Raw genomic sequence first — 20,513 nt, 5'->3', positions numbered from 1 at the left:
GCCCAGGAGCATCCTCAGCGAGGGGGTACCAGGGGTGCCCCCCACCCCCCCGGGGGGGGGGGGCATGCGGGTCTGTTTACCGATATCAGCTTTATTTAAAGAAATCCAACCCAAACCCGCCCCCGGGGCTCTCGGAGGCGGCGGGGCCGGGCCGGGCCGGGGGCGGGGGCGGGGGTGCGCTGAGCGCGGCGGGTCTCAGCCCGCCCCTTCCCCGCCCGCCGCCGCCATGGGTGCAGCGGGGCCGCTCTGCGCCCTGCTCCTGCTGCTGGGCACCGGGTCCGGGTCCGGGTCCGGGTCCGGTACCGGGTCCGGGCCAGCCCCCCCCCGGGTGGTGGTCGCCCTCCTGGCCCGTAACGCGCAGCACTCGCTGCCGCACTGTCTGGGAGCCCTGGAGAGCATGGATTATCCCGCGGGGAGCATCGCCCTGTGGTGAGGGAGAGGGGGACATCCCCCCCCCCCCCCCCCCCGCTCCCGGGGGGGAGCCGGGTACCCTGGGGGTGCGGGAAATAACAGGGATTTGGGGAGGAGGAAGGGGGCTGTGCGGGGAATGGGGATCCCGGGGGGAGGTGGGATGGTGGGGTCACAGGGACCCGGGGGAGGATGGGGGGGTTGGGGGGGGAGTCCTAGGGGATAGGGGGGGACTATGGGGGGAATGGGGTGTTGGGGGGTAGTGGGGACCCAAAGGGCAATGGGGTGAGGGGAACGGAGAGCTGGGGAGAGTGGGGGGACTGGGGACTCAGGGTGATATTGGAGTAACGGGGGCTTGGGTGGAGGGAACAGAGATCTGGGGGAACGGGGGCTTGGGGGGGGGAATGGGCACCCTGGGGGGACGGGGACCCTGTGGAGGAACAGGGACTCTGGTGGTAGCAGCCCTCGCCAGCCCCAAAGGGTGAGGGGTGGCTCTGTCCTGAGTGTGGGACCCAGCAGGGACCCGGGAGGGGCTGGGTGCTGCCCCACAGTGACGGGGCAGGACCCCCACCTTTCCCCCCCCCGAAGTCGTGGGGCTGGCGAGGGAGTTCAGCCCTAGGCTCGGGTGGGGGATTCTGCATCATCAGGGACAGACGCTGCCTTCCCCCTCCCCGCAGGGCTTGTCCCCAGCCCCCCCTTCCCCAAAGACACCCCCCCAAACTCCCTTTTACCATGCTGGTGGGGGTCGCTGGTAGAGGAGCCCCCCATCCTTCCTCTTCCTCGCTCCTCCGCTGCCGCCATCTCTTGCCTGAGCTTGTCGGAAACTTTTCAGCAGCTGCTTTTGCAGGGGGCCGAGGCAGGGGCTGGTGGGGGGGTCCTGGCAGGGGTGGCTGGGCTGGGGGGCAGCTGCCGGCAGCAGGGGAGCGGGGTGTTCCTTGCCTTTGCCTGCCGCAGCCCCCAGGAGCCCCCGGCTGCAGAGCCCCGCGGGGTGTTTCAAGAAGAGCTGCCTGTGGAGCTGGGAGCTGGCGGGGGGGGCACAGGTCCTGTCTTGTCTCCTGCATCCCAGAAGTTCCCCATGACACCAGTGCCTGGGGTGCTCTTTGTCAGGTCGAGGGTGCTGGGGAGCGTGGGGACTTGGGGTTTGCCCCAGTGCAACGTGGGGCTCAGCCCCGTCTGTGCTGGGGTCCCCCAGCGACAGTGAATATCATCGCGAGGCTGGGTGGGAGAATTGGGGATGGCGGCTGTGCACGGCAAGGGAAGGTTTGCAGAGGGGGATTTTTGCTGCCCGTGGGGGCCTTTCCTCTGGCTGCTGGACCCGGGGGGGGGCACAGCGGGGTGCACAGAGGTGCTGTGGGATGCAGCAGGGTGCATGGGTGGGGGGACGAAGCCGCTGTGCTCCCATGCTGTTCATAGTGGGCAGCCACAGGGCTGGGATGGGGAGACCACGGCCAGGGCTGCCGCCGGGCTGCAGGGACTGGGGGTGAGAGCCATGGGACAGCCTGGCCGGCGGCGGCACCGGGAAGGAAATTACCCGTTTGCATTCCCCGTCCTGCCAGCGCAGCCTCGGTTCCTTAAAATTACATGTTACGTTCCCAAGGGAGTCTGTCGCTGGCTCAGCCTCTGGGCCCCAGGAGCGTTTCTAGCGCAGGGAGGGGGCCGTGGTTGTCCCTTTGTGGGGGGATCCCCAGAGACTGACGTCCCCTCACCCCAGGTGCGCGACGGACCACAACTCAGACAACACAACAGCGATGCTGCAGGAGTGGCTGGGGGCGGTGGGGAAGGACTATCACTCGGTGGTCTGGAAGGCACAAGAGGAGCCCAGGTGAGGACGGGGAAGTGCCGGGGGGGGCAGGTGTGGGCTGTGAGGGGCTCCCAGAGCAGCACCCCGCTCCCCAGCCGGGGACGCTGCCAGGAGGAGCCGGCGGTGAGGCAGAGCTGGGCTGACTCAGCTGGCTGGCACGCAGCGGCATGCACCGAGTTTGTGCGTTCCCAGCGAGCAGGGTTAACCCCTGCCTCCCCCCGGCCCAGCTCCTACCCTGACGAGCTTGGGCCCAAGCACTGGAGCGATAAACGCTACGAAAACCTGATGAGGCTGAAGCAGGAGGCTCTCGCCTACGCCCGGGAGCAGCGGGCAGACTACATCCTGGTAAGGGACGTGGGGCACCAGTGGGGTGGGGGCTGAGGCAGGTATCCCCGCGCCTCCAGGACCTGTACTGTCCCCCCAGTTTGTGGACACCGACAGCATCCTGACCAACAACCAGACCCTCAAGTTTCTCATGGCGCAGAACAAGTCGGTGGTGGCCCCCATGTTGGACTCACAGACCTTCTACTCCAACTTCTGGTGTGGCATCACGCCCCAGGTACGTCCCTAGAAAGCCCCAGGGAAGGGACCCCTCCCCAGGGCAGAAGAGCCCCCCCACCATGGAGGCATCACGCTGGTGTGCCGCAGGGGTACTACCGCCGGACGGCCGACTACTTCCCCACCAAGAACCGGCAGCAGGTGGGCTGCTTCTCCGTCCCCATGGTCTATGCCACCTTCCTGATCGACCTGCGGAAGGAGGAGACGTCGCAGTTGGCTTTCTACCCGCCCCATCCCAACTATACCTGGGCCTTCGACGATATCATCGTCTTCGCCTACTCCTGCCAGGCAGCTGGTGAGAGTGGTGGGGGGCTGGGGGGGGTGGTGGGGTTTGAGGGGGGGCTGCAGTTCTCACCCATCCCACCTGGCAGGCGCGGAGGTCCATGTGTGCAACCAGCAGCGCTTTGGCTACATCAATGTCCCCGTGAAGGCTCACCAGACGCTGGAGGACGAACGCGCCAACTTCGTGCATCTCACGCTGGAGGCCATGGGTGAGTGCCCGTGGGCGGCACTGTCCCGGCGGTGTCCCCTGCCCCAGGGGTGATGGGGACCTGGTGCTGGTCCACGGGGCAGGGCTGTCAGCCCCGGTTCCTGGCCAGGGGGATCTGGGCTACACTGAAGTGGTGTGCCCTCTCTCTGCAGTGGATGGGCCCCCCATGCAGCGCTCCAGGCATATTTCCCTCCTTCCCAAGCCGCTCACGAAAATGGGCTTTGATGAAGTAAGTGCCCAGTCTAGCCCCTCCATGTCCCCCTGTCTGTCCCTCTGGCTGCATCCATCCATGGCAAAGCCTGCCACGGGGTTTGGCTGAGCACCCTGTCCCCCATCCTGTGGTGGCTGGGCAGGCTGTGTCCCCCTTCATGACAACATCCCCCATCGGTGGGGCTCTCCCCTTCCTCCCCAGATCTTCCTCATCAATCTGGTGCGGAGGCCGGACCGGCGCCAGCGGATGCTGGCATCGCTGCAGGAGCTGGAGATTGCCCCACGGGTGGTGGACGCTGTGGATGGGAGGTGACCGCAGGGGGACGCGTCCCCACTCTGCCAGCCCCCTAGTGTCGCCCTGGGGAGGGGATGAGGGGGGTGGCTGGGGGGATGCCTCGCCGATGCAGCCCCTTGCCTTGCAGCACCCTCAACAGCAGTGACATCAAGGTGCTGGGGGTGGACCTGCTTCCCGGGTACTACGACCCCTTCTCTGGCCGCACGCTCACCAAAGGCGAGGTCGGCTGCTTCCTCAGCCACTACAACGTCTGGAAGGAGGTATGGGGCCGTGGGGGCCATGGGGTCCCTAAGGGCCACCAGCATGGGGCAGGGACTCCGTAAGCATCAGCAGGTCTCTGGAGGACCTGGGGAGAGGGGTGTCCTGCAGGGTGAGTGGACCCAGTATGGCCCAGCGCAGTGCTGAGATGGGTTTGCACCTCTGCTCCCTCCCCGCAGATCGTGTCCCGGAGGCTGGAGCGGTCAGTGGTCTTCGAGGACGATGTGCGTTTTGAGGCTGCCTTCCCGGCACGGCTGCATCGGCTGATGGAAGAGCTGGAGGGGGCACAACAGGACTGGGACCTCATGTAGGTGCTGGGGCCAGGGGGGATGCAGGGTGGGGGGGTTCCTGGGGCTGGTTCTCACAGCTCGTGGGCTGCCCCACAGCTACCTGGGGAGGAAGCAGGTGAACGTGGAGGACGAGGCACCCGTGGAGGGTGTGCGAAACCTGGTGGTGGCCGGGTACTCGTACTGGACGCTGGCCTATGTCATCTCCCTCCGCGGGGCGCAGAAACTGCTGGCTGCCAAACCCCTCTCCAAAATGCTGCCCGTGGACGAGTTCCTGCCCATCATGTACGACAAGCACCCCAAGTAAGGAGCTGGGGGTGCAGGAGGGGCGCTGGCAGAGCGGCATGGCCATGCCGGCGAAGGAGCATGTGTTTCTTCTCTGCTGTCACCGTTGCACCCGGTTCCCTCCTCCCGGCGTTACTCATGCTGGAGGAAAACATCTGTAGCATGAGCTCATTCCCCCCTGGCCGATGCCTGGCTGCTGGCCGCTGGAAAATGGCCCTCTGCCAGCGTGGGGTGGGGGGATGGCGATGGAGACAGAGCCGAGGCTCGATGCTGGCCCCGCACGGGGGCCTTGTCCCCGTGGCAAGGGGAGAGCAGCCCCCTGTACCCTGGCACTGGTTGTGGGTCTCAGCCCCATCTTGGGGCACCTCCATACCCCTCTTCCTGGGCAGGAGTCAGTGGCAAGGCTGTGTTTGGAGAGGGGGAGGCAATTTAGGGGGTGGGTGAGTGCTGGTGGCCGGGTGTCCCAGCAAAGAGGGGGGGTGGGAAAGCCAGTGAGCAGGATGGTGAAACAGAGGGATTAGGCATGTAAAAGGGAGGCTGGATGTGGATGGAGGGGCGGATTAGTGCTCTGGATGTGAACCAGGAGCAGCTGGGAGTCCCATGCTCGCCAGGATAACGGCACCAGACAGCCTTGGCCCGGGGCCAGCCAGGGCCGGGCCAGCAGGATGCTGTGCCGGAGACCCCCTCTGTGCCAGGGCTGGCCCTGTGCCACTAAGGCTGGTGGGGAGAGATGGGTCCCATCCCCTCTGTAGTCCCTTCGCAGTCTCTCCCCAGCCAGCCTCTGCAGGCAGCAGCAGCGCGGCGCAGCTCGGCTGCCTTCCCTGGACGCCCTCCCTGGTACCCCGTGTCCCTCCCCATCACCTGCCCTGTGCGGTGCCTTCCCCGGGTGGTCAGTACAGTTTTCCCAGCCTTTTTCTCCACTGGGCCATGATCTCTAAGCCCATTTGTCCTCTTGGGTACGCTTCACTTTCCCCAGTGAGGATTACAAGCAGCACTTTGCCCCCCGGGACCTGCTGGTGTTTTCGGCTCACCCCCTCCTGGTTTATCCCACCCACTACGCTGGGGACAGCAACTGGCTGAGCGACACCGAGACCTCCACCATCTGGGACGACGATGCCAAGAAGACCGACTGGGCTGGCTCGCAGAAGACCCTGAGGGACTCACGGGGTGGTGCTGGCCACCTCCGCTCCACCGCCCGCGACGAGCTCTGATGGTGAGTGAGGCTGTGGGACGCGGGTGCGTGGTGCTGGGGTTGGGGGACAGAGTGGCTGGGAAGCATCTCCCTGCAAGCGCCATGTTCGGATGTGTCCTGGATGCCTAGTTTCTTTTTGCCATGTGGCAGCAGCTCTCCCCATCAGACTCAAAGCACTGGGAACCAGAGATGAGACCTTCTCTTCCAGGCGGGGAAAGGGATTGGGACGCAGATGTCCCATGTGGGGCTGCACTGTGCTGGAGGGGACCAGGGGACTGGGTCCTGCTGCTCCCTGAGTCCAGCTGCTCCCCAGCCCCTCAAGCGAGGAAGGGACTATGCTCCTTCGCCTCTTCCTGCAAAAGTCACCCTAGTTTGGAAAGAGTTGGGGGCATCTCGCAGGGGTATGTTTCACCCCAGCGCTGCTTGCTTTCCCCCAAAAGCAGGTCTCCATGGGGCCATCTCTCCATGGGGCGGCCGTGCAGGCAGGCAAGCACCTGCAGTTGCTCAGCCCCAAGACAGCACCGCCACGGTTAATGCCGGGTCAGACTTTCCCTGTCTGAGGTTGCTTGTGCTGGCAGCAGAGCCTCCCCAGGAGCAGCCAGACTGGGGGAGGCTGGAAAACAACCCTCCCACCGCCTCTACTGCAGGCGTGAATGTGTCAGGGCTGCTCCTGCCTTGACCGCTAACGTCTGCATCCTTGCCTCCTAGGGACAAGGGATTGTGACCCAGCTGGGAGCACCACAGGCTAGTGGCCTGATCCTGCCCGCTCCCACTTGAAAGATGCAGCTGCCCAGGACAGATCCCTGCCGGGTCCTTCCAATCTGCATGTGGCGAATCCACCCAAGGCAGGATTTGCCCCAGGGCTCCCGGAGAGCCCTTTCCCTGCCCAGGTGGAGGGACTGGGGGAGCACTGTGCTCCATCTCTGCTGAGGACACGTCTCCAGGACTGCCCTGACTGATGCCAACTCTGCCGTCTCCCACCGGCTTGGACTTTGGGGAGTGTTTTTCAGACTGGGGGCTGGCTCCCGCGGTGGCACACATGGCCTCCTGCCACCGACTGGGCTTGTCCCTTGCCTGTGCCGTGTCTGGGCTGAAGCCCAGGGAGGATTAAAGCAGACTGTGTTTGAGCTGACGTGCTGGGTGCTGGCTCTGCCACGTGGCATTGCCCCTCGTAACGTCCGCAGGGCATGCACAGCCAGGGTCACCTCAGAGCTGTGGTGGCGAGGGTCTGGCCATTCCCCCGGCCGGGCACTGCTTTGGGAATGAAATCTGTAATGGGGAAAGGGGGGCAGGAAGGTGGGGTGGGAGAGGGAGACTGGAGCTCTCCCTTGGCCTCTGAGGGTGAAAAGGTGCGGGGCATTTCCATGGAGCTCAGCTCTTCCCTGGGAATGCTGATGGAAATGATTTCCCTCATTGGTGCCAGGTTTGGCCTTGGGACTGAAAACCCGGAACTAGCTTAAGCACCAAGATGTGCAGCCGAGTCCTGCTGGGCTTCGGCATCTGTCACCTTTGTGGCCAGCTCTGGAGGAAGGTGTTTACTTTGCAAGAGCCCAAGGCTTGTTTGGTGCTAAACCTCAGCTCCTCAGCAAGGTGGTGTTTGGTTGAAAACTGAGGGTTTTCTGGTGTGGAGGAGTAATTTCCTTAAAAACACTGCAACTAGCTCTAGTCTGGGTGAGCTGGGGAGATGTGAGCTCTCTGCCAGGCCCCCAGAGCTGCCGCATCCCTCCACCCCTGCCTGGAAGCTGGCTACCCCTTTTGGCCCTGGAGCTGGCGTTGGCCCTGGAGCTGGCGTTAGCCCTGGGACAGTGGGTTGCTGCCTTCACCCAGGGTTTGGGGGGGGCTACAACCCTCTTCTCCCCACAGCTTGATGGAGCAGCGGGTGGAAAACTCGGTAGCTGAGACCCACAGCAGGATGTCTGAGACCACCAAACAAACGATCCAGGAGAGCATCATTTGGGGCAAGTTGAACAGCTACAGCAGGGACCTCCTGAAGGAAAACAACTGCCTCCAGGAGATCACACAGGACCTGAAGCTCCGAGTGGATCTACTGGCGAACAGGGAGTAGGAGATGGCCAAGTGCATGGTCTGCAACTGCAGGGTCCCAGCCAGTACAGGCACAGGTGACACAGCAGGGTGAAAGGGTGATGGCAAGTTGGGGACACCTTACCTTCCCTGCCTATCCCCTGGTTGCAGGTAGCCTCAATGCTACGGGAGGAGCTCGGGAGCTGGGGACAGAGTGGAGGAAGGTCTGGTGCCAGCTGGAGCAGAGGAAGGAAGCAGCAGTAGTGCTGTGGTACGTGTGACCCAGCAAGGGTCCCAGCACTTGTTCCAGCGCCTGCAGGGACGTGGGCGAGGAGCTGCCCATGCTGGGGCTCTCGATGCAGCCGCACTCGCAGGGTACGCAGCTGGACAGGACGTGCTGGCAGCAACAAGGGCTTTGGGAAACTGGTGGTGGTGGTGGTGAGACACCGGTTCTCGGGCTGCCCTCTCCACCATGAGAGCTGTAACGGGTCTGCGAGGAGGAGCCAGAACTCCTCCAGCTCTTGCAAGCTCCAGGGTTTTGGCTTAAAACCCACCTAACTCAAAAACTATGAGGCCAGCCCTGAAACTTGCTGCAGCTCAGTGGGAGCAGCCCTCGTGTGCTGCAGAGCTACGAGATTCCAGGCAACTTGTGCTTGCCACGGTTTCTCAACAAAGCCAAAGTGGTTTTTGTACCCTGCAGAAGTTGCTTCCATTGTTCCCCCCATCCCACTGGAAGCTTCCCTCCAGCCTAGGCTGGTGGAACAGGGATGGGAACATGTATTTGAGCCGCAGACAGCCAGGGAATGCCCAAGTTCAGCAGGTAGCACAGGGGAGATGGGCAGGAGCAGGGGTGAGGGTTTATTTCATTTCTGTGCCAAACTGCTGTGTGAAGCCTCTGGAGGGCTTTGAGTGGGACACGAGCTGCCCGGATCTGTGTGGGGACAGACGGGGGCTGCCCCAGTGCCCAGCCAGGCTGCCCGGCAGGGCCAGCTCTGCTCCACGCCATGGTCACCCCGGAGAGTCTGCAGTGCCCTGTCCATCAGCCAGGCAGGTCCCTGGGTGTCTGCGTCAGCCCCTGTCCCCCGGCTCCCCCGCGGGCGCTCTCCTGCGCAGGATGTGCTCCAGCAGGGATGTCGCGGCCTGGGGCAGGACCTGCTCCAGCCTCTCCTGCTCCCCAGTGCTGAACGGAGCCAGGACATAGCTGGACACTGTCACTTCGCCCTCTGGCCGCCCGATGCCGACCCTGAGCCGGGTCATCTCCTGGGGAGGAAGAAGGAGAGCTGGAGGAGCTTCACCTCAAGGGTCCATCTGAGACAGAGCTGGGGCAAGGGGACAGTGCTGCGAGTGGGGCTGGGCAGTGAGAGAGCAGCCCCTCATGTTTTCCAGGTGGTTTTGAGTGCTTGCTCCAAGAAACATGATTTTGGAAGAAGCTTTTGCTGGGCTGTGCTGAGATCCCAGGCTCTTGCCAGGCCTGGCAGAGCCGCTCGAGCTAATTGTTTCCATGTACTCCGTGGCGGCCAAACCGACATCAGCCCTCAGGGAAGCAGAGGGAAGGAGGGGAAGGAGAAAAGGGGGGAGAGAAAACTGAGCAGGGGCTTGTCTGAGGGGAGTCAGAAGAATGGGAGTGGGGGGATGACAAGCCATGCATTGAGGTGGGGGCAGGATTGACCCCCTTCCACCGAGGCCCACTCACATTGGAGTGCAAAGCACTGATACAGGATCGGACCCCGTTGTGTCCCCTTGGGAAAGAAGAAGAAAACCCACCGTTAGTCTGTAATAGACACCCTCCCCGCCCCCTCACCCCTGGTATGGTCTGGTCCTGGGGTCTCTCACTGCAAGGACTTGGGGATGTGGTCCCAGCCAGTGGCTGCAGTCCCCATGCCCTGGCTCTGCAGGAACATCCAGCCCCTGGGGCTGAGAGCAGCTGGCTGCAGGGGTACAAGGGAAGGAGGGCTGGGACAGCACGTTCTGTGCGTCTTAGCTCTCACTGCAGTTAGTGCATGTGTGACTGAGCACTGGGGCCTAGTACCATCCCTGCCCCATCCCGCAGTGCAAGATTTCCTAGGTTAAATGTCTCGAGGCTGACCCAGGATCTGGCACTGGGGCAGAGTGGATGCAGAGTACTATAAAAAGACCATGTGGTGCAGCCAATGGGCTGGATCCAGCCCACAGCTGCTTCCAGGAGGCTCTCTGCCCTTCCCGCCAGGGCAGGAACTGGGAGGCTGCCCAAAGAGCCAGCTGTTGCCTCTGCAACTGGGATTGAGCCCAGGGCTGGGGCTGGGGCTGAAAACACTGCCAGGCTGGTGGGACAGGGCCAGGAATGGCCCACATGCCTGTAAGGGCATGGCTCACACAATCAGAGAGCTGCTGGGGCCACCCCATACCTCGCGCTGCCTCCCAGCTTGATCGCCACCTTGCCCAGGGCCTTGTCCAGGTCATCATGAACCAGGTATATGTCTTCTGGGCGGAGGCTGTAGATCTTAGCTTTGGAAACAGTAATACAACCCAAGAAATGAGCGGGAGACAGACATGCCAGGCCCTGATCCTGCAGAGCGGGGCTGTGGGGACCCATGCTAGGCAGGAGGACAGCAGGGCTGTCACAGGGCCTGGTGGCACAGCAAGCTTTGGGGATGACCAAGCTGCTCACCAGCACTGGTGACACTGAGCCCGTTGAGGTTCATGAGCCTCCGTGGCTTGAGCAGCACCAGCTCCAGGCCACAGGTTGTGGCCAGAGCCACGTCGGCGCAGCACCGCCTGTCCACCTGCCAACCCTCAGCCACCGCCAGCTGCCGGGCCAGCCGGTCCACCACCGCCATGCCCACGCTGTGCCGCGTCCCCCGCAGCCCATAGTTGCCCAGGCCGGCCACCTGCCCACCAGGTGTCAACAGGGCTCTGCCAGGCTGCCATGAGCCCCTGGTCCCTCCATGGGCCTGATCCCTGTCCAGCACCCCTCAACCCTGCTCCCCCTCAGCCTCCATCTCCTCAGACCCAATACCCCCATGCTCCCCCCAGCTGGCTGGGTCCCCTCAGCCCCGGTCCCCCCGGTGCTCCCCCTCACAGCCCCGGTCCCCTCACCCGCCTCTCCCCAGTGCTCCCCCTCACAGCCCCGGTCCCCTCAGCCCCGGTCCCCCCGGTGCTCCCCCTCACAGCCCCGGTCCCCTCACCCGCCTCTCCCCAGTGCTCCCCCTCACAGCCCCGGTCCCCTCACCCGGCTCTCCCCAGTGCTCCCCCTCACAGCCCCGGTCCCCTCACCCCGCTCTCCCCAGTGCTCCCCCTCACAGCCCCGGTCCCCTCACCCGGCTCTCCCCAGTGCTCCCCCTCACAGCCCCGGTCCCCTCACCCCGCTCTCCCCAGTGCTCCCCCTCACAGCCCCGGTCCCCTCACCCCGCTCTCCCCAGTGCTCCCCCTCACAGCCCCGGTCCCCTCACCCCGCTCTCCCCAGTGCTCCCCCTCACAGCCCCGGTCCCCCTCAGCCCTGCTCTCCCGGTGCTCCCCCTCACAGCCCCGGTCCCCTCACCCCGCTCTCCCCAGTGCTCCCCCTCACAGCCCCGCTCCCCCTGGTGCTCCCCTCCCAGGCCGCTCCCTCCTTCAAGCCCGGCCCCGCCCCCCCCCGGCCCCACCATGACGCGCGGCCCCGTCCGGCTGACGAGCGGTCGCGCGCACCCCGCCAGCTCCGCCACCACCATCGCGCCGCGTGATCCCTTCCCCCGTCACGTCACGCCCCCACGCCGCCAATGGGGCGGTGTCGCCACGCCCCCGCCGCCATCTTGCTTAAGGGCAGCGCCGCCATCTTGCTTGAGGGTATTAGGGCGGGCCCGGGGCGGTGGCGTGGGGTGGGCCGCGCTCCGCCCACGCAGGGGCCGTGCCGGCCGCTGAGGTAAAGCCCCGCGGTTCGATACGCCCTGGCCCCTGCGCGGAGGGATGGCCCAGCGAGGAGGCTGCGGCAGGGACTGGGGAGTGCGGCCGGGGCGAACTAGTGGGCTTACTGGGAGCGGCGGCCTGGGAACCGTCCCTCATGCGGGAGGGGGCTGTTTGACCGCGGCGGTGCTGGAGAAGCAGCTGGGGGAACGGCTGGGAGAGGTCCCTGTGGAGGGTCTTTGGGCCCGGCCAGTGTCTGTGTCAGCATCGGGTCCCCGAGGGAAGCAGGGTCCCTGCCTGCCGTTGTGCGGGGCAGGATGCAGGAGCAGTAAGTGCCCCGGGCTGTGTCCTGTGTTTTATGTGTTCGTGCCTGTTGTGTTCCCACTGCTGTCCTTGGCAGTGGCCTTTGGGGTGTGGCTGGATGGAGGGGATACATGATGCCCCACCTCCCCCCAGCCACCTTCCAGCCCTGGGTGGCTCTTGGTCCTGCCAGTGGAGCAGAGCTTTCTTCCAAGGCTGTGTGACAGTCCCCCAGTCCAGCAGCATGTCACTGGGCTTCCCTCATGGCTCTTTTCCTCACAGCTGGTGGAATGGGCTGGACTTCTCCTGTGGCCGGTGGGAGGAAGCTGTCGTTTGCTATTCAAAAGCCATGAACTGGATCCCCACAGGGTAAAGGGTCCCCAGAGGGCTAGGGATACACCAGACTGGGAGCTGGAGAAGGGAGGCATTATCATTCAGGGTGGCTCTTATGTTGGCATCTGGCTTCAGGATGCTGTTAACCTCTTGCCAGGCTGATCCTGGGTAGTTTGAGCAGGGATGGGCTAGACCAGCATGGGCTGAGGGTTGTCCGTGGTGCAGGCAGAGCTGTATGAGCAGCAGGCAGAGGCCTTCCTCCAGCTCTGTGACTTCCAGTCAGCGATGCTGAACTTCAGGAAGGTGCTCACACTGGTGTCTGCACGGGAACAGCCATGCCTGGCTCTCCTGGCTCTTGTCCTTGACTTGCAGGTCAGCCACCTCTCCCCTCCTCCTGTCTGCAGCCTCAGCCTGTAGCCAAGCTGACAGGGCTTTTCTGCTTGACCAGGAAGTCTGCTGTGAGGCCCTTGAGGCCTTCACGCAGGCAGCTGAGCTGCAGGGTGTTTTGGCAAAGGAGGTAAAGCCAGGGCAGCGCTAGGCTGTCCAGCTGGGCTGGCCCTGCTGTGGCCTGCTTCCAGCCTTGCCTGTCTCTTCTTGCAGAATCATGTGTCTTGTGGCTCTCAATAAGTTCTCAGAGTGTCTCTGGATACTCAACAGAAACCTGGAGGAGGACATGAGGAACCCTGATCTGTATGTGCTCTGTGCCTCCTTTTATGAACATTTTGGGCAGGTATGGCTGCTCGGGGCCCTGCTGCCCCTCCTAGAGTCTGAGGATGCACCGGGAAGTGCCAGGCTCTGAGGGTATCTGGCCTCCCTGTGTCACCAGGACATCCGACAGGCCCTGGAGCTGTAGCTGCAGCATGGAGTGTAGCTGCAGCATGGAGCCACCCAGGCCCTGGGGCAGAGGCTGCTGACATGAGGCCAGGAGGCCAAGGCCAAGGTGGTGTCCAAGGCCCTGTGCAGGGACCTGCACGGTGCTTGGCTCAAGACCAGCTTTGCCATTGAGAATGACCCCTTGGCTGCTGAATTCTTCACCCTCAGGTAGCAAGAGTGTCACCGCAACTGGTTGGCCCCATTGGCCTCTGAGCTCTCCTGTCTCTGTCCCTGTGTCACAGGGGAACCCTCCTCCGACAGCTCAAGGACTTCAGTGCAGCCCGTGAGGACATAGCCAGGGCAAGGGACCTGGGTGCCTCAGAGGCCCAGGATCGGCAACTGGCACTCACCTACAATGACTGCTGTGAACTGCTACATCTGGGCTGATTCGATGAGGCTGTGATGTTCCTTGGTGAGGCTCTGTGGGATGAGAGGAGGGAGAAGGGGCTCTATGTCAACAGAGGAGGCAGGCAGCTGGGCTGGGGATTGCAGCGGGGTCCCTGGGGTGAGGGCTGGGGTCTCGGACAGCAGCATCTGCACTTGGGCATTGAGCATGTGCAGGGGAAGGCTGTGTGCTGGGGTCCTGTGTTAGGGACCAGTGACTGAAATGGTCAGTGGGGCTTCCAGGTTGTCCCTTGGTCCTGACCCTGCTTCACAGCTGTGCCTGCCTGGACCGATTCAGCAGTGGGAATAGGTACCAGGAGCCTGGATTTACCACTGGTGGTTCGGTTCCCTCCCTGCATGGCCTGTCCTGGGGTTGTGGCTGGGAATGGCTGCTCTGTTCCAGACCAGGCTGTGTCTCTTGCCCAGTGCAGCTCAGAGCTTTTGGCTAATGATGCTGAAATCTTTGTGGCTGGGGTGGCTGGACATGCGCCGTGCGTGTTTCCCACTGGCACGGAGAGCTCCAGACAAAGCCCGGGGGTGGCAGCCAGCCCCCAGCAGCTCTCATTTAACTGAGATGCTGACGCTGCCTCGCTGCAGACTGCTTCCTTTGCCTGGGGGAGCTGGCCTACGCGGTAGCGGATTACCAGCAGGCGCTGGAGCTGAGCCTGCCTTGTGCGAAGATGGATTGCAGCGGCACTGCATGAGCAGGGACAACATGACTTGGTGGCAAGGTGAGCGGGTGGGCTGGTGTGGTCTGCCCCAGGGCTGCAGAGTGTGCTCACTCCTGTCCCCTCGCAGGCAGTACTGGCAGGCAGAAGCTCAATTCTCCATGGCCATTGAGCACAACCCCCAGAAACCGCTGTACTACCTCTGCCAGGCCAGGGCCCACCTGTGCCTGAGGAGGGTGGAGAGTGTGAGGGAGGATGCTGCTCTAAGTCAGCATCTGTGGCTCGACCCTGCGGATGGCAAGGTACAGCCCTGTGCTGCTCCCTGATGCTCTTCTTGGGTTGTGGGCTATGTTCTCAGCCTGTTGCCTTGACTGCAGTGTCTGTGCCTACCCCTCATGCAGTTTGAGGCAAGCTTGATATTTCTCTTCTGCATTGGTAGCCAGCAGCTGATCAAGTATCAGGGACTGGAGTCAGGGGTCCTGCCAGGGTGTGGGTCCAAGCCAAGCAGCGAGGGTTATAGCCTGGCTCTTGGAACAACTTTGTGCCAGAGCCACTGGGCAGGTCTCTTTCCTCCTTATTTTCCAGTTTCTTCAACCCCAATTCAGGACAGAACCCCCCCTGTGTCTGGCTATGATAAGGGGAACATGTTGCCACATGGCCATCACCCAGCATGGCACCACTTGGGGAAGCAGCATGGCTTGATCGATCTGGGTTGTGTTTGAGGTGAAACCCAGGTTCCCTGTTGGAGCAGGTCCTGATGAGGCTGGCGGGGCCTTTGCTGGTGGCACGAGGCAGGTGTTTGGCTGCGGCAGCAGAAACCCCGTGGCTCAGTGAATGCTGAGAGCTCAGTGTGGGGAAGAGTTTTTTCCATGGAGGAGATACAGGTCTCACCTTGTCACCACTGCAGATCCTTTCCCTCATAAGCTACCTCTTTCCAAGAAAGACTGTCTGTGCTGTCCTGAGGAGCAAAACTGGATGCCTTGCCCAAGAATCCTTGGAGAAAACCACTCAGAGGCCCCCGAACTCACCACTTTGGCTGATGTTGCCTGGTGTGACTGCAGCAATAGGTACGTGCTGGGGTGTAGTTTGTCTTGGGTGTTAGCCTACTAGTGCTGCCCACTCCAAAGGGGGGTTGCTCAAATCCCAAGTGCGAGAAGCTCTTGTGCGTTTGCTCTGGAGCACAGTAACATGTTTCACAGCTCAATGCTGAAGTACTCATGCTGGCAAAGGCAGGTTTTGCCCCTGCAGTCAGGAATCCAAGTAAAAGACTGTTTTCCAACCGCTTATTTCATAAAAGATTTATTTCAAAATTAGAAACGCATAACATTTTTGGAAGAGGCAGAATTTTTGGGCCTGTCTGTGGACCAGCTCCTGGGCAGCACTTGGGTGGTGTCTAAAATTGCTGTCCCCAAAGCTCTGGCCCTGGAACTGGAATGGTCCCAAGTGCTGGCATCGCATTTCAGCATAGAGCCTGACTGGAGCATCAGAACTCTGGGAAGCGTCCCTGCACCCACCCCTTGGGCAGTTTGTTCCTGGAGAGTGAATGATTCTGATTTCTCTGACCTGTTCTCCCATAACTGATTGCACAGAGGAGGTTAAAACCTGGGCAAAGGCCAGTGGTGCTGTGCACCCCATGGTTGGCACTGTGGAGCACTGATCTTCTCTCGGTTGTCCCCAGGTCCCCTGTTGTGACACTCCCCAGAAGCTGAACGGATGCTGGCCCAGCCAAAGCCTGCAAGGTCTGACCAGCAGAAGGACGTACAAGAGGCTCAGCAGCTCATAGCACCAACTCTCAGACTGCTGTAGAAATCATCACTGATTAAAAGGAATTTTCAAAACCATTAGTGGCACCATGGGCTACCCTGGAGGTAGGACTGAAATTTTTTATAGCTGGTAAAACATGCAAAAAGTCTTATTGTTGTTGTTTTCCTGGTTTGCTGCAGGGAAATCCTTTGGACCTTACGGGAAAGATGAACAAGGGGGTGGTAGGAAGAACCTGGCTTTTGGCAGATTAGGTATTGCCATCTCCCACATTAACCCCTCCATGCTTGTTGATGGTGAAGCTGGTCCCTACCAGCACCTATTCACAGTGAAAGGAAGCTGGAAAGAAGTTGGCTCAAACTTCCTTGAAAAGAAAAATTTGCTGCAATGTTGAAGGTGTTCACAGGCCAGCACTGCAGGAGTCAGCACCAGCACTGTCACGTTGTACCAAGGAGCTGAGGCACAGCCATGCTTAAAAAGGTCTTTAAAAACTATTAAAATGCCATAGGAAAGAAATATTCTTCTTTGGGCTCAGAATCTTGATGTGCTGGGTATCAATAGCTGCCAGGAGAGGAGAAAGCTATAGGCGGGTGCTGCCGACAGGGTAAGAAATCTCCCTGACCGTGCAGGCCCTCTTAGCATCTTCTCCTTGTTGTCACAGTTGTCTTGGGTGGTGTGCTGGGCTGGTCGTATCCACCCTCACCTGGCCAAGGGTACATTAGTAAAGTGCTTTAGATCACATCACTTGCACTTGGTCCCACAGCTGCATCCTGCAGTGGCCTCCTTGGGGCTGGAGAGACAAGTTCAGGAGAGCACTTGTGCTCCCAAGAGGGAACATGCAGCTCCCGCTGTTCATCCCACCAGCCCTGGGCTCTGCCACTCTACAGATCCATATACATCCCCTATGGATCTAAGCAAGGCCCTTGCCAGTGACTAGAAGAAAAAACTGATCCGAGAGGCCACTGTTTTGCAGCCTGTTGATGAGAACATTTTCTCTTCTTCTGGGAAGTAGGGGATGCTGTCAGCCACCTCCTGGACAACATCCGGACGTACTTCGAGGCCTTGCTGGATAAGTTCACTGATGACACACTGCTTTACATGGTGGCGCTTCAGTGGGAGGAAGGGCACAACAAAATCGATGAGATGTTCGTTGATGATCCCAGATTTCCAGAATCCACCTGCAAAAGCAAAGGAAGAGACCGGTTTTACTTTCAGAGAGTCTCTGCAGTCCCTGGAATTCAAAGAGCTGCTTTGTGCAAAGCCAGAATACTCAACTGAAGACAGATCTGTTCCAGTTTTGTACAGGGAGAGAGCTGAATCCATCAGTTGTCACCCTCCTCCGCTCCCCCCCCCCGCCATAGACTTGTTCTCCAGGAATGGGGGGATTTAGCTTGACTAGTCAGAACTTAAGCTCTGCTCCCTGTGACAAGGACAAAGCAAGGAGAACCAGGCAGGCAGCGGGCATTGGTACGTCTCAGTGCCTTTCCAGTGAGCCTGCTGTGCTGTTTGCCATCCCCCTACTGTGAATATACCTTATCTCCAAAGTGCTTTGCTAAACATGGCAACAGGTCTGCTGGCTTGGAAGGCCAGGCTATTCCTTCCCTTTGCCAGGAAACCTCGAGGGGATCGCAGTTCCCTTCCCTCAAAACCCGCTCGTCCCTTTCTGGCTGCCTGGGAGGTGGCAGGTGGTGTCAGTGGTTGCCTGGAATGGTCCTGGCTCCCTCTGCCGGGCTCTGACCCTGCAGGAAGGGCTCTGCTCCACGGACTCACTCTGAGGGTTTTCAAACACGGCTTGGGAGATGGCCAGCTCCAGGTCCTGAAGGCTGATCTCCTCCCGGTCCTTGCGGGCACGCCAGAGAGCCAGTGTCATTTCGTTGATCTGCTCCCCTCCTGCATTGCTGCACAAGAATGAGATGCTTATTTGGCATGTATCCTGGAAAATGGTGTTGCAGGACAGAGGTGGCACTTGACACCCTCCAGCATGAGTGCAAGCCAGGATTTCCCAGCTGCCTGGCCTAAAATGACTCCTGTAAAAGCAGCCAAATAACAGGGACAGGAGAGCTTTTTCAGGCTCTCCAGGTCTGTCTATTCACAATGAAATAGAGTCTCCTGCTCTTTGTAGAGGCTCAAGGCTTGGAGAAGGAAAAGCAAAACAAGTGTGTGCTCTGAAGTAGGCATGACCTCTGCCCAAATGAGAAGCCATGCTCTGGAAGGCCCCATTATGCCACAGAGGAGCCTCTCTTACCTTATGAAGATGAAGATCGCTTTGCGGTAGTTGGTCCCATACACAACCCACGAGGGTCCCAGGAATGGCATGATCACGTCAATCAGGCCCGGGTGCATCTTGTCCATCTCGTCAAAGAGAAAGGCCGACCGACCACAGTTTGTCAAGTTCCCTTGGATCCAGCGCTTCAGGCTTTCCTAGGAAAAAATACCCACCAAGCTTTAAGGCAGTGAGATACTGAGGGCGGCAAGGGAGGCTTGAGCCACCCCAGAGCAAAGGCTGAGGCCTGAACTCAAGCAGAGTTGAAGGCGCTGAAAGCAGCTTGTCCCTGCACAGCACCACCTACTCAGAGCAGGAACAGTCAGCATGGGGGAGGCCTCCTTTATTCTGGGTTTTGCACAGTGGCTGTTACTGGCTTTATTAGCCCATCGTAGATCTTTTATTAGATTTAAAGAAGGAGGCAGCAAACTAAAGCTGGAGATTCAGACTCCTATAGTTCCCCTCATTCTTCTCTTTCACTGTGTATCTACACAGTTTCCAGCTACAGAGTGCTTTTTGCCAGCTCCTGTCCTGGTGCAAAAACAAGTGCCTGCACTGACCCAGAAGAGCTCTGGCTCTTTACCATGGCTGAAGTTACTTTAATGTAGATGCCAACCCACACAAAACCACTCACATGGCCTGGGGGCATGTATAACTCCTAATTAAAGCACTTCACCCAGTGTGGGTTTTACCTTCCAGGGAGTATTTCTTCTAAGGACACAATACATAACTTCCCCAGACACCCAGAAAGCAAATGTCCAGGTGCACCGATTCCCCACTCTGCTGAGGGTTTGGGAGCTGACCTTCACGTTTTGATTTCTTCCCTTTCTCAGCTTTAAGAGGCATGGTTAAGAGTCTAGAGGTGCTGTTCAGGAGCTGCTTGTTCTGTGAGGAGGGGATTACAAGTCTAGTGATATGTAGGTTTTCACAGCCATCAAACCATTTGGAAAGCAATGGGAGAATTTTAGTGCCTTTCATCTAAGTAAAGCACTTTTGTTTGTGCGTTCAAAGGGCTGTGTAAATATTTAAGGAACGAGAACATGATTATGGCAAGGACTACTGTGGGGAAGATGAAAGTGATAACTGAGTGCAAGAGCATATCACAGTCACTAGTGGATCCTTCAGCCAGTGTGTGGAGCCACTCGCTCAGCTGTTTGTCTGAGAGGGTAAAACAAAGAGCTTTTATTCCTACTGCACTTCGGAGAGCAGCCTGAATGCATATGTAATACTGAGGATCAAGATGGACATAACCAAAAAAAGCCCCAATTAAGTAGCACTGTCTGGGGAGGCGTCCCTTACCTTGTACTGTTCTATCCGTTCAGCATGGGGGAAGTGCACTATCGGAGAGAACTGGTGAACATAGGGGCTCTGGAGTCCACCCTGGAAGAGGTAGCGGATGAGCATGGAGCTCACGAAGGTTTTGCCTGTTCCAGTCGAGCCATGGAAGGACATCACCAGGGGTTTCACCGGATTCTGGTTCTCCAGGAACTCCCTCACTCCCTTCACCACCTGCTGCCTCACCAGGGGCTGCCCCACCAGATTCATGGCCAAGTCACACTCCAGACCTGAAGCAAAGCCCAGTCAAGACTCGGAAAACGCAGGCCGAAGCAGCTCTTGTCTGTCCCGTCACCCAGGGCTGCTTCCTCGGGCCGCTTCCTCGGGCCCTCCCCGGCAGCCAGCCCAGGCACCCCGCCTGCCGGGACCCCCTCGCCTGCCGCCTCCCTGGCCGCGGAGTCCCCGTCCTCAGGGGCTCCCCCGACCCCCCCCGCGCCCCTTGGCACCCCGCGCCTCACGGCCCCCCGACCCCCAGCCCTCCGCCCGCTGACCGCGCAGGTCGGGCCCGAAGCCGCACTCGCAGTCCGCCGAGAAGCCGCAGCGCAGCGCCCACAGGTCCCAGGCGGCGGCGGGGCGGGCGGCGGCCGCCAGCAGCAGCGTCAGGGCCAGCGCTGCCGCCGCGCCGGGGTCCATGGCGGCCGCCCGCTCCGGCACCGCCCGCACTACAGCTCCCGGCGTGCCCCGCGCGGGGGCGGGGCGAGGAGGCGGGGCTACGGGAAAAGAGGGGCGGTCAGAGAAGGCGGGGCGGGGCCGGGCCCGTTTTGCCCCGCCTCCCGCCGTGGGCAGGGTCTCCGTGCTCCGCTCGGGGCCGGGCCCGCAGGGACCCCGGTTCCCCCCCCTTGCGGGTGGGGGGGGGGGGGGTCAGGGCAGCCACACAGCCCTTCCAGCGAAGGGCTGTCGCTGGGCCACCGCGACGGTCCGGGGGCCCGGCA

General features: G+C 60.9%; 4 protein-coding genes across 5 annotated transcripts; 2 read left to right on the top strand and 2 right to left on the bottom strand.

Annotated features, from left to right (window-relative positions):
• Positions 1-191: 191 nt before the first annotated feature.
• On the top strand, positions 192-6,968 carry CERCAM (cerebral endothelial cell adhesion molecule). Its single transcript, XM_049833140.1, has 13 exons — positions 192-429; positions 2,120-2,230; positions 2,437-2,554; positions 2,634-2,768; positions 2,858-3,062; positions 3,139-3,258; positions 3,410-3,486; positions 3,670-3,776; positions 3,890-4,022; positions 4,200-4,327; positions 4,407-4,610; positions 5,569-5,805; positions 6,493-6,968. The coding sequence occupies exons 1-12, from the start codon at positions 227-229 to the stop codon at positions 5,801-5,803; spliced, it is 1,776 nt and encodes a 591-aa protein (XP_049689097.1). The 5' UTR covers positions 192-226; the 3' UTR covers positions 5,804-5,805; positions 6,493-6,968.
• Positions 6,969-8,552: 1,584 nt separating this feature from the next.
• On the bottom strand, positions 8,553-11,495 carry PTRH1 (peptidyl-tRNA hydrolase 1 homolog). Its single transcript, XM_049833067.1, has 5 exons — positions 11,427-11,495; positions 10,454-10,673; positions 10,191-10,290; positions 9,500-9,545; positions 8,553-9,066 (listed from the first exon to the last, which is right to left on the bottom strand). Exons 1-5 carry the CDS (start codon positions 11,490-11,492, stop codon positions 8,875-8,877), a joined length of 624 nt encoding a protein of 207 aa, XP_049689024.1. The 5' UTR covers positions 11,493-11,495; the 3' UTR covers positions 8,553-8,874.
• A 201-nt stretch (positions 11,496-11,696) lies between these two features.
• Positions 11,697-16,028, top strand: TTC16 (tetratricopeptide repeat domain 16). The gene is made up of 5 exons (XM_049832927.1): positions 11,697-13,582; positions 13,798-13,864; positions 14,152-14,524; positions 15,130-15,289; positions 15,925-16,028. The coding sequence occupies exons 1-5, from the start codon at positions 13,573-13,575 to the stop codon at positions 16,026-16,028; spliced, it is 714 nt and encodes a 237-aa protein (XP_049688884.1). The 5' UTR covers positions 11,697-13,572.
• TOR2A (torsin family 2 member A) lies at positions 15,506-20,249 on the bottom strand. Of its 2 annotated transcripts, none has more exons than XM_049832923.1 (5): positions 20,073-20,249; positions 19,546-19,811; positions 18,229-18,404; positions 17,754-17,881; positions 15,506-17,161 (listed from the first exon to the last, which is right to left on the bottom strand). In XM_049832923.1, the coding sequence occupies exons 1-5, from the start codon at positions 20,212-20,214 to the stop codon at positions 16,917-16,919; spliced, it is 957 nt and encodes a 318-aa protein (XP_049688880.1). In that variant the 5' UTR covers positions 20,215-20,249; the 3' UTR covers positions 15,506-16,916. The 2 variants fall into 2 exon arrangements, with proteins under 2 accessions (XP_049688880.1, XP_049688881.1); XM_049832924.1 differs by having other exon boundaries at positions 20,099-20,179.
• Between the last annotated feature and the right edge of the window lie 264 nt (positions 20,250-20,513).

Source organism: Accipiter gentilis, chromosome 29, assembly GCF_929443795.1.
Source record: "Accipiter gentilis chromosome 29, bAccGen1.1, whole genome shotgun sequence".
Lineage (NCBI taxonomy): Eukaryota > Metazoa > Chordata > Aves > Accipitriformes > Accipitridae > Astur > Astur gentilis.
This window is presented reverse-complemented; position numbering and strand designations above follow the sequence as displayed.

Coding starts and splice junctions, on each gene's coding strand:
- TOR2A (XM_049832923.1), bottom strand. CDS start 20,214: ATGGACCCCGGCGCGGCGGCAGCGCTGGCCCTGACGCTGCTGCTGGCG. Junction 18,405..19,545: donor AACGGATAGAACAGTACAAG/GTAAGGGACGCC, acceptor ATTTTTTCCTAG/GAAAGCCTGAAGCGCTGGAT. Junction 17,162..17,753: donor CGTGTTTGAAAACCCTCAGA/GTGAGTCCGTGG, acceptor TTGCTTTTGCAG/GTGGATTCTGGAAATCTGGG.
- PTRH1 (XM_049833067.1), bottom strand. CDS start 11,492: ATGGTGGTGGCGGAGCTGGCGGGGTGCGCGCGACCGCTCGTCAGCCGG. Junction 9,546..10,190: donor AAGCTGGGAGGCAGCGCGAG/GTATGGGGTGGC, acceptor TTCTTTCCCAAG/GGGACACAACGGGGTCCGAT. Junction 9,067..9,499: donor TCAGTGCTTTGCACTCCAAT/GTGAGTGGGCCT, acceptor CTTCCTCCCCAG/GAGATGACCCGGCTCAGGGT.
- CERCAM (XM_049833140.1), top strand. CDS start 227: ATGGGTGCAGCGGGGCCGCTCTGCGCCCTGCTCCTGCTGCTGGGCACC. Junction 3,063..3,138: donor CTACTCCTGCCAGGCAGCTG/GTGAGAGTGGTG, acceptor CCCACCTGGCAG/GCGCGGAGGTCCATGTGTGC. Junction 3,777..3,889: donor GTGGACGCTGTGGATGGGAG/GTGACCGCAGGG, acceptor CTTGCCTTGCAG/CACCCTCAACAGCAGTGACA.
- TTC16 (XM_049832927.1), top strand. Junction 13,865..14,151: donor CGATTCAGCAGTGGGAATAG/GTACCAGGAGCC, acceptor GCCTCGCTGCAG/ACTGCTTCCTTTGCCTGGGG. Junction 15,290..15,924: donor TGGTGTGACTGCAGCAATAG/GTACGTGCTGGG, acceptor GACACTCCCCAG/AAGCTGAACGGATGCTGGCC.